Genomic DNA, 10670 nt, shown 5'->3' with positions numbered 1-10670 from the left:
AATATTCAGAATGTTATATGACTTTATAACAGTCCAGCATGAGTGGAGTTGAGTTATAACCGTGCAGACCTCATTACTGCAAAGCAGACTTCCTGTTGCCTCAAGAGACCACAACACAGGCCCACACCCTTGCCCCTGCTGAGGGTGTGACATCATCACTAAAAAAGACTGGGATTCTTTCGTTTTTTTTGTTTTTTTCCCTTTTACATTATGAAGTCATACGGCTATGCAGTGTTCTGGTCGAGTACAAGAGGCGCACTACATTGAAAATAGACTTAATTAGGCATGCTGTATGCAACATTAGGAAGTAAAAAAATCCTTCTACTTTCTCATTGATATTCACTGAGCTCATTCAGTATGCTGTCTGTCTGGGTATCCGTCAAAAACTACCTTCGTATAGGAATATGAAAAGGTGTTTCCATGCAATTCAAATATCGCTCTGAGAAACAGAGTTTTAACAAAAGAGTCTCATCAGGAGAGGTATTTTGACACACTCTGACAGACAACATCCCTAACTACAGGATATGGTTGAAGAACTGCTGGGAAAATGAAACCAGGCAACATGCACACAAATTAGCAGAAATACCCTCGGGCACTCCTGCTTTCCTAAGAACGGCTTTCTGCGGCGTGTGTGTATGACGACAGAAGAGGCAACAATTACACCTCTTATTGTTCTCAATGCTAATCAATCCCATTTCCAAATTGGGGGGGCATTTATCTCTCTAAAAGAATTGTTCCACAAGTTCACATGCAGGGGGCTTCATTTGTTTCACAAAATAGTTCCTTACCCTCAATCTAGCATTCTCTGTCTTCTTGGCAGCATCCTGTGGTTGCCAGATATTAGGCTATTTTGTAAAATGCCCCATGAAAGTTTTCCAGTCATGTTAATAATCTTATTTTCTCTTGACCTATTTCCGACGGGACTTTAAGATGTAAGAACAGCATATCACTCTCTCAAACATAAACATTGCATTAAAGTAACCGAATGCACGTGTTTCTTCGACGTGTGAAACCGACAGAGTGTGTGTGTGTGTGTGTGTGTGTTAAACAATGCTAACATACGATGTTTGTATCATACTGCTTTATGCCTATGTTCGGTTCTGTCTCTGAAGACAGAAGAAGTGGTGCAGCACACAGCCTTTTGGCTCATCAACGACCAACGTGACTTCTCTCACGATTCATAACACACTATTGAGGAGTCATACAAGTTCAATGTTTAAGGGGAAGGGAATAGACACGCCTAAACGGCCATTCGCCAATCAGCATCAAGTTATGTTGACGTCAGACCAATGAGCGATTGCGGGGCTGGGTCACACGTGCTGTTGCTAGGGTATTGCTTCTACCTTGTTACTATCACTGTCCAACCAATCAGGAGGCACTTCGCGATGTATCAACATTCTCCTTGTGAACTCCAGTCACTGAGCTTTACCATTGGCTAAGACACGTACTGCGGGACCGCCCATAGGGGTAGAATTCTTTTGTAATTGGACTGAAGAGCGATCAGTCACTTTGCAGGCATTTAGTTAGGCGCAGTTGATATGAAGCTGGCTGGGAGTCCCCAAGACTCAGAATTGAACATAGACATTCATATCGACCTAACCCAGTTTTAGTTTTTTTATTTCATTTTTTTTTTTGCCAAGTATTTTTTTTTTTTTTTTTTTACATTACCTGTATATTTGTGTATATAAAAAAATTGTTTCTATTTTTTTAACAAGTCAACAAGATGGAACTTAATTCTCTTTTAGTTCTCCTGGAGGCTGCAGAGTACTTGGAAAGAAGAGACAGAGGTATTTCCCTGCCGAAATATCAAGCTGACAGGATTAATGACAGTACATCCAATGTTTAGGAAATTAAAAGTGTCAACATTTGTCCGTATGTTAAGTTCTAGCGGACGCTCTTTGCCATAGTGCAGCTATGATGTCACTTTTTAGAGCAATGAAAATAATGTGCCGGTGATGTGTTAATGCAAGCTGGTAGACCAAGTATAGCATGTACACACATTACAAGCTACACACTGTAAAAGTGAGAGAATACTGTTTCTGATCTTTTTGCAATACTCGTTTTGCATTGACATGAAAAGTCATTGCATAAACAGAACTAGTCATTCTGAGATACCTCTAAAAAAAACTCAGATGAGTGTAAACGTAATATTGTTTACCAATAGGTTGGTGGCAATTATGATACAGTACATTTGATCGTACGTTATGTATATTATGTTATGCTAACGTACATAAAATCTATATTATATCCTCTTGCATACTGTTATCTAAGCATTATCTAAAAGGAGGGACAATCCGATGAAATCACATGTTTTGCTTATGACTACGTCATATGTGGAATTTGACAGTTCTCTAAATGTATTAACCGATTATTATTGATTGCTATGTTTTGTTCTGTTACACAACCTACCAACAAAGTAACGTTGGTTTTGTTTACTTTGTCAATAGAGGCAGAACATGGTTACGCGTCTGTTTTACCGTTCAATAGCGACTTTTCCAGAAAGAAAACGAAAGCTTCACCAATTTCAAGAAAATCTCAGAACAATAGGTAAATATACTCTATTATTTTTTTTGTCGCAAAAGAAATAGTTGGATCGATATGTTTATTCACCGCTCATTCAATGTAATGGCCGTATTTTTCTTGTTGGGCTTGGCTGTGTTGTTTTGATCCCGTATAAACACTGCCACGCGTACAGCATCAACTTTGCTCGCTCTCAGTCTCTCACTTTCTCTTCCACCACTCCTTCAATCTGACACTAACCTCTTTCCGCTCATTAATTCATGCAATCAACTGTCCTTTTACTTTTAATTGTCGTGCATTTGCAACATTTTGGAACTTTACGGGTAGAAAAAAATCATGTGTCACACTCACACACCCAATGATCGCTTGTCTCATAACGGAATGACCCCGTTCATACCGGTGTCATGCATACAGAGAGGAAGTTTAACATGATTATACGGTGATACTTTATTGTATGACTGTCGGACTCCTGACGAATCGCTGTCGCTCGCCTTACGCAGCTGACAGCTTTGGAAACAGATGACCCCGTGGAATGTTTGCTGTAATATGACTGGAAAACTCCCGTTAGTCAACACGACGATCAGGGGAGTTTTGACAGCTATTGGTCGACATAGTTTCACATGCACGGTGCCTTCTTAACTGCAGTGAATTCATTCCATTTCCGTGTACGAAAACCCTATTTGAGCATACCGCACAGTTAATCAAAACATCAGACAAATATGAAACTGGAATGAAATGGATTATTGTGTCATTTATGAACAAGAGACATGTTTCATATGTTATTACATGGGCTGTAGGTGGTAAAGTCTCACGTGTTGTGCAGCTTGTCTGAGCTCAGCTTGTTATTTTAGGGAACAAAAACACTGGGGATGTGGCAGTCAGTCAGGGCTAAGCTTACAGCCAGAGACCTCCATCTGCAGGCTTGGCCTGGCCTGGCTAGTTTCCCTCCCTTTTCTTCGCTCTCTGCAGCTCTCTGCAAAGGCACGGACCACGGGTACCCCCCTCCCCCAATTCTGTACTCGGAATTAGGTGGAGTTGAGGATATTATCCAGAAAAGTTTGCAAGCATTCTTTCTGTGGGCTTTTTGTTGTGGGTTAGGGTTGGGGGGGGGGGGGTGGGGGGGGTCTACGTTTAATTGTTGTACTCAAAATGAAACAAGAGTGTATCGTTTTCAGTCATGATTCCTTTATTAATGATTCATGAACATCAGGGCCTTGTTTATCACCTTCTATTTAAATGAGGAAAATGTTCATCTATTTTAGCATTGTAACAGCACATGTCATGTAAAGATTGATAACACGTTCACGAATGGTGCAATGTTATGCTATTATTATGCCGTTATGCCTGTTATTAGTCACGTCAGCGAAGCGAACCTCTATTTCGAGCGCACAGAAAGGAGAAGCTTCGGTTGAGTTTCCTTATTTACGTTAAGGCAGTTGTTAAATCGGAACACTGGCAGCAAGGACATGTTTTTGTGCGTTTGTTTACCCCACTGTCTGCTACCGAATGCGTTCTGCAGTGTTATTACCACGTCGCAGCAAAAAAACAAAGGTTACGCACACAGGGATACAATTTGTGACACGACATCCTTGAAATCATAAGTGACTCACAACAATAAACGGATACAGCCCCTCTATTTAGTTTCACCGGGATCCTATCTGTCCAAAGGACGGTGTGTCTCGGTGTGAGGACATCCTAGGCGTTCAGATGAGTTTCGTTTCTGCTCATAGGCCTACATGTTGTATGTTATGGCATATAGCTGATGTCAGAACCGGCCATAACCAGCCTGACCAGTGCTGACATTGGCCTTACTAAGACATCACCCAGTCATCATCTCACTCAGGAGATGATTGTTTTACCTCCTCTAATTGTTATGGCATATAGCTGATGTCAGAACCGGCCATAACCAGCCATAACCAGCCTGACCAGTGCTGACATTGGCCTTACTAAGACATCACCCAGTCATCATCTCACTCAGGAGATGATTGTTTTATCTCCTCTAATTGCAGTTGAGTTTATTTGATGTTGAAGGTCGTTTGCGTGGGTCACCCTCTGAGGTGAGGCGTGGGTGTGTGTGTGATGTGATGCCTGTCGCAGGTCTCTTCTCCTGTGTGTGTGAGTGTGTGTGCGTGTCAGTGTCCTGGTGTAGCCCTGTGCTTTGTGCCTGTCCACAATTTGCACATTTTTGAATAGGGCAACTTCCCTCCGTGCAGGAAGATACAGCACTTCCTGCTCATCTCCTGGATACGGTGAAAGGGGGTTGTCAGCACCAGCCTGCCTGCCTGCCTGCGTGTGTGTGAGTGTGTGTGTGTGCCTGCCTGTGTATGTGTGTGTGTGCCTGTCTGTGTACCTGTGTGTGTGTGTGTGTGTGTGTGTGTGTGTGTGTGTGTGTGTGTGTGTGTGTGTGTACCTGCCTGCCTGTATGCCTGTGTGTGTGTGTGTGTGTGCCCGCCTGTGTGCCTGTGTGCCCTGGGCACTGGGTTTGACTGTGAGAGTCGAGGCCATTGATGAGGATGAAGATGATGATGATGATGATGCGGCATCGGGTTAACAGATCGGTGCAGTGGTCTGTGGACCGGCGAGGACGCAGGACAGACAGACAGACACAGGACAGACAGACGCAGGACAGACAGACTCTGGACAGACAGACACAGGACAGACAGACACAGGACAGACAGACAGACGCAGGACAGACAGACAGACGCAGGACAGACAGACAGACAGATGCAGGACAGACAGACAGACAGATGCAGGACAGACAGACGCAGGACAGACAGCTCTCTCTCTCTCCATGGGTTTCGAGTCAGCGGCCTCACCCTCCCTGCAGCTGTGGGAACCTCTGCTTCCTCAGCGAGAGCACAAGGGCACTTTCGGAAAAAAAAGTCACGCCGTCTGGCTCTGAAAAGAGTTGTTGATGACGGGGGTCTTTGTGTGTGTGTGTTTTGCCTTTTATTGCCTTCGGTATCCATGACGGTCTCAGTGCGTCGCATGAACAGAGGGGTTTGTTTCGGAGACGGGCGTGAGTCGTCCTCCTTTTCCCCATTGGTGGATGTCCTAATAGTCTCCCTCCCCTCTGCCTGAAATAGCCAACGTGTTGTGGTATGCTACAGTGTCTAGGTTTCCAGACGAGTGTGTGTGTGTGTGTGTCGTCTCTCGGCCGAACACACACACACACACGCTGCTTTAAAATCACCACGCACTGACAGAGGGTGTGTGTGTGTGTGTGGGTCTTGCCTCTCTCTCCTCCTTGAGCCATTTTGGTCCAATATTTGGGAGCTCTGGCAGATGTCACACACGTCCTGGGAAGAGGATTTTGTTTTTCCGCATGACGCAGAGCGCCAAAATACATAACATGAACAGGGCTGAGAGGGGGAGGAGGAGAAGGAGGAGGAGGAGGAGGAGGAGGAGGAGGCATAGGCCTTTCTCTCTGCCTCGTGGTTATTCCTGGAACGTCTTTTGCCTTGTCCATGCCCTGCTGCGGCGTAAGAGGCCGCTGAAACCCCCGGGTTATGGAAATGCACTGCCGTGCATGTCTGTGTGTCCGTGATTTACTCCCTTCACCACCACCACCACCACCACCACCACCGGGGGTTTGTGTGTGTCGTTCGACATGAGTGCTCTCTATTGTTGCGTTCTTGGAGTGTCGGGTTTGTGGAGCTGGTTTTCCCGCCGACTGGCTTCGCGCCTGGTGGTCCAGTTCGTAGTGCAAGAAGCCTTACGGTCTGCGGCGGCCTCTGTAGGCAGATGAAGACCGCCGTCTTCTGGAACTATCCGTTCGGTGTGATGGACGTGAACGTAACAGACACACCTTTTCCGAGCGAATGCGGATTCAGCCTGATGAGGTTAACCGAGCTGTTTGCCAACAAATAATAGATGACCATGCATAAATAAATGTGAAATCCCCCCCCCCCCCCGGCGGGTCCGTACATTAGTTAGGTGGGTTTATGAGGCCTTTTCAGACGGTGCAGTAAAGGTCTCTGACCCTTTTTGCTGAATACCGATTCAAAGCTAGCGACGGTGCTACCTAGCGACCGGGCGACAGGGAAACAGGCTTTGATCTCTCCAGATCTTCTTTAATGCATCATATTATGTAGATGAGAGGAGGAACCCTGGCTTAATTCCATCCTCTCCGTATTCTTCCGGTTTCATTTCTCCTGCTCTCCAACGAGATTGTCAAGCATGCAAAGTGAGTGAACCACCTGTTCCCAAGGCACTAATCCATGTCTGTTTTGTTTTGTTTGCCCCCTGCAGATCATCGCACAATGAGCTGGAGAAACACAGGTAAGGTGACCCGGGGTGCCTTTTCTTTACCATCTTGTTTGTTTGCTGCAGTTTCTGCTCTCTCTCTCTCTCTGTCTGTCTCTCTCTCTTTCTGTCTGTCTCTTTCTCTGTCTCTTCCTCTTTCTGTCGGTCTCTCTCTCTCTCTCTCTTTCAGTCTGTCTCTCTGTATCTCTCTCTGTCTCTCTCCCTCTCTCTCTCTCACACTCTCTCTCTCTCTCCCTCTCACACCCTGTCTGTCCTGTATGCACACCCTGTCTGTCCTACTGAACCCTAAAGGCGATGGGGGGGGGGGGGGGGGGGCGGGGGGGTGATAGACACTGTTCCATGCCAGATGGATTCCTGACTGTGCTTTCGAAGCTCAGCTAACCTGCCATGGCTGTGTTCACTTCGCTCGGTCCACCTCCCATAAGAAGCCCAAGATCCGATCCACCGTTCCTCGTGGCCGGGGACGGATCCTAATCTGATTTCAAAGGGAACCTTTTGAGTTGATTAGATTTGTCTCTCTCTCTCTCTCTCTGGTTTCATGGGCGAAAACTTGTTACCTTCTAGGGCAGGGGAATCCTTGGAGTAATTTGATAATCCTGTGCGGCCTGACTAGCGTGTGTGTGTGTGTGTGTGTGTGTGTGTGTGTGTGGGGGGGGGGGGGGGGGTGAATCCTGCCTTGACTGTCACTTGTCTTTACTAGACAAGATCCAGTGTGTTGACACTTAGTATCTCTACTCTATCTCTCCCATAATGACCCTCTCTGAGGATCCACATAAACACATTTTCTCTCTCTCTCTCTCTCTCTCCACACACACACATCCCCCCGGGAGGTACTCTCTCCTCCGCCCAGCTCATAGAGATGCGATGCGATACCCTCGCTCTGTAAAAAGGAACGGACGTCTGCTTTTCCTCTGTTCTGACTCCCTCCTTTCAAGAGGCAAGTGACATCACAGAGGGTCCGGGGGTCGCCAGTCATGTTCGCTTTGATTCCTCCGCTTTTGTACCACAAAGAGTGGTATGGCGATACAGACATGTTTGATGAAGGTAGATGAAAGGCGCTTTTCTTTCCGTTTTTTCCCCCCTCTTTCCTACCTCTGTGTCTTTGTTGTTGTCGTTTTTGCTTTCTCTCTGATGAGGTGCAGTGTGGTCTCCTGATCTATTAAAAATGTCTGCCTGACGGGGTCGATTCAGGGTCAATAGAGAAATGGGACTGTTGTGCCCTGTTCGTGCGAGAGATGGAGTGTGGGTGTGTGTGTGTGTGTGTTTGCATGAGATGCATGTCACTCGTGGCGAGAGCTCAGGGTCACTTGTCTAGTGAGTGAGTAAGTGGCATCTGCAGCGCAGTGTAAAAAACATGTGAAGACATGTCTTATCCTCTCTGATTCTGACCTGGGAGAGAGAGAGAGAGAGAGAGAGAGAGAGAGAGAGAGAGAGAGAGAGAGACAGAGAGAGAGAGAGAGCGAGAACCTGACTGTATAGATCTGTTGTTCTGTTGAGACATCGCTGCATAGTCTGTATGCAAGAGGTTTGTCTGGTTACAAGATCAGTTGCAGCCACTGTGCAACTTGTGGATGCCCGTAAACTTGGTTCCATAATCAACGCCCTCATTTCCCTTACGATCATCGCGGCCACAAGTTTCAGAAAAGGGCTATTTCATTGGTGTGACTTCCAGGTGTCAACTCTGAACCAATGACTAGAGCACAATAGTTACGAAAAAAGAGTCCTATACTTCCTTTTTAAATCCACGGTTTCTTTTTCTTCCGGCTGGTTCTCTTCCCCCCACCTGACAGGTGTTCAAATGTACTAACTGCTCTTTGTTTGCTGCAGGTGCTTATTCTTTTTCAAGAGAGTGGGTTTAAAAAGAAAGAAGAAGAAAAAAACACCTCTTAAGAAGTCTGCACTCAGCCAGAATGAACCCAGGGTCAACTAGGAGCACTGTGTGTGTTTTCTTTAGGGTTAGGGTTAGGATTAGGGTTAGGGTTAGGGTTACAGTTAGGCTGACTACATGCAGCAGCACTATGGGTATTGTGGCCCCTAAAACAGGGCAACGCCTTTATGGGGGCAACAAGGGAGACATCATCTCTCTGAGCTCCGGGGTATAGCCCTAACTCCTGGGGCCTGCCCTAGCCTCATTTCCTTTCAAAAACAGTCTCCTTTTTCCCCCTTTGCTTTTTATCCCCCCCCCCCCCCACCACCACCCCTTTTCTTGTGTTTTTTTCCCCTGTGTTTGGAGAAATGAGGCCCTGGCTGTCCGTTAATGACAGCCCTGCCCTGGGAGGGAGGGAGGGAAGGAGGGAGGGGGGGTGAGAGAAGGTTGGTGATCCTGATCTTGAGCCTGAGCCTGGAACACAATGCCATGTCGATTCAGATCCTGTTCAGACTTGTGTCCTCAAATTACATGGCCATTACAGTAACACCTAGGTGTTAAAAGGGTTGATAGGCGTTGTGGTGTCCAGGCTACAGCAGCCGTAGCCCATTCCGGTAGTTAAACTGTGGGGCCCACTGCATTGTGAATGTAGACTGCCTTTTTTTTTTTTGTTGCCTTTGTTGACATCCTTTTTAGAGGCTTTGGGAATACAAAAACAACACACAATTTGTATTTCTCTTTTTATTCCGGCCTTTGCAGAGGAATTTCGGCTAGCGAATGCTTGAAACAATCCACCCGTTGAGTGACCTGGGATGATTGATCTGATCTCCCACTCCCTGCTCCGTGACACTGCTGATCCCTGTCGGCACGCGATGTATGTCACAAAACCTCAGCTGTGCTGGTCCAACCAGTTTAATGACAGTGTGACCAGTACTTTAATAGGCGACAATCCCAGTATCAGTTCCGCGCAACTCGCCCTCCCCCACGCCCTTAAAGGCCAGGTCTTGGGAGGTGCTGCTTTCGTTTCAGTCCCTTTGATTACTAGCCCTAACTCCCTTGACTAGGCCTAACTCCCTTGACTAGGCCTAACTCCCTTGACTAGGCCTAACTCCCTTTTACTAGCCCTAACTCCCTTTACTAGGCCTAACTCCCTTTACTAGGCCTAACTCCCTTCACGAGCCCTAATTCCCTTTACTAGGCCTAATTCCCTTTACTAGGCCTAATTCCCTAACTCCCTTTGTTTGGTCAGGTGTTGTTTTGGTCTGAGCCGGTACAGGCTGTCCTTGGCATCAGGTACTACATACAGTCCAAACACCAGCCTACGTGCGTGAGTACCTACTTTAGATTTCATGTCCCGCATTGCATTATGGGGTGAAAGCAGTCTGTTGTCCTGGTCTGTCACACGTCGTAGGTCACCAGTCATACTTCTCAGAACTCCTCAAAAGGTGCCTAAGTACATGATTTTCAAACAGAGCCATTGTGTGTGTGTGTGTGTGTGTGTGTGTGTGTGTGTGTGTGTGTGTGTGTGTGTGTGTGTACGAGCGTGTGACTCTGCCCCTGGTTCTCTTCTTACTTTAGACTCTGCTGGCTGTGTGACAGGAGGGTCACGCTTAGATGCCTCTCCTGAAAGTTGTCCTGGTTGTGGGGTCGAGGACCCCAGGCTCTCTCAGACGGAGCAGCTGCCCCATGTTGTCGGGGGGGTTGTACCACGTAGCTGTTATCACACCGAGGCTCTTGGCTAGGGGACAGCGGCCCCCCAAATGCAGGCCGGTCCTCTGCCCTTGTCCTCAAACAACTCGCTTATCTCCTGTATTCAGGACCCCCTCCCCTCAAAAAACAGCCACCTTTCAGCTGTAGCCTAGGCTTGCCTACGAGGCATCAAGGGTGACAAGGCTGTTTTTCGTTTTTTGTTTTTTTTCTTTTTCTTTCTGTTTCCTCTCTCATCACGTTTCCCATGAAGTGTCACACAGGCTGAGAAACCCAGCATGACACCCCACCCCCCCACCCCCCCCCCAAA

The 10670-nt window shown here is 46.9% G+C and overlaps 1 protein-coding gene across 1 annotated transcript in view; it reads left to right on the top strand.

Moving 5' to 3' along the window:
* Positions 1-1536: 1536 nt before the first annotated feature.
* The window catches only part of mxd4 (MAX dimerization protein 4), a 29087-nt gene continuing 19953 nt past the window's right edge, over positions 1537-10670 (top strand). The window contains exons 1-3 of the mRNA XM_083693098.1: positions 1537-1787; positions 2448-2547; positions 6772-6801. Coding sequence (XP_083549224.1) covers positions 1724-1787; positions 2448-2547; positions 6772-6801 — 194 coding nt within the window. The 5' untranslated portion in view covers positions 1537-1723. The remainder of the gene's footprint in view (positions 1788-2447; positions 2548-6771; positions 6802-10670) is intronic.

The sequence above is a fragment of the Argentina silus genome (genome assembly GCF_951799395.1).
Source record: "Argentina silus genome assembly, chromosome: 21".
NCBI lineage: Eukaryota > Metazoa > Chordata > Actinopteri > Argentiniformes > Argentinidae > Argentina > Argentina silus.
Note: the sequence above shows the minus strand (reverse complement) of the source record. Positions and strands in the feature narration are given on the sequence as shown.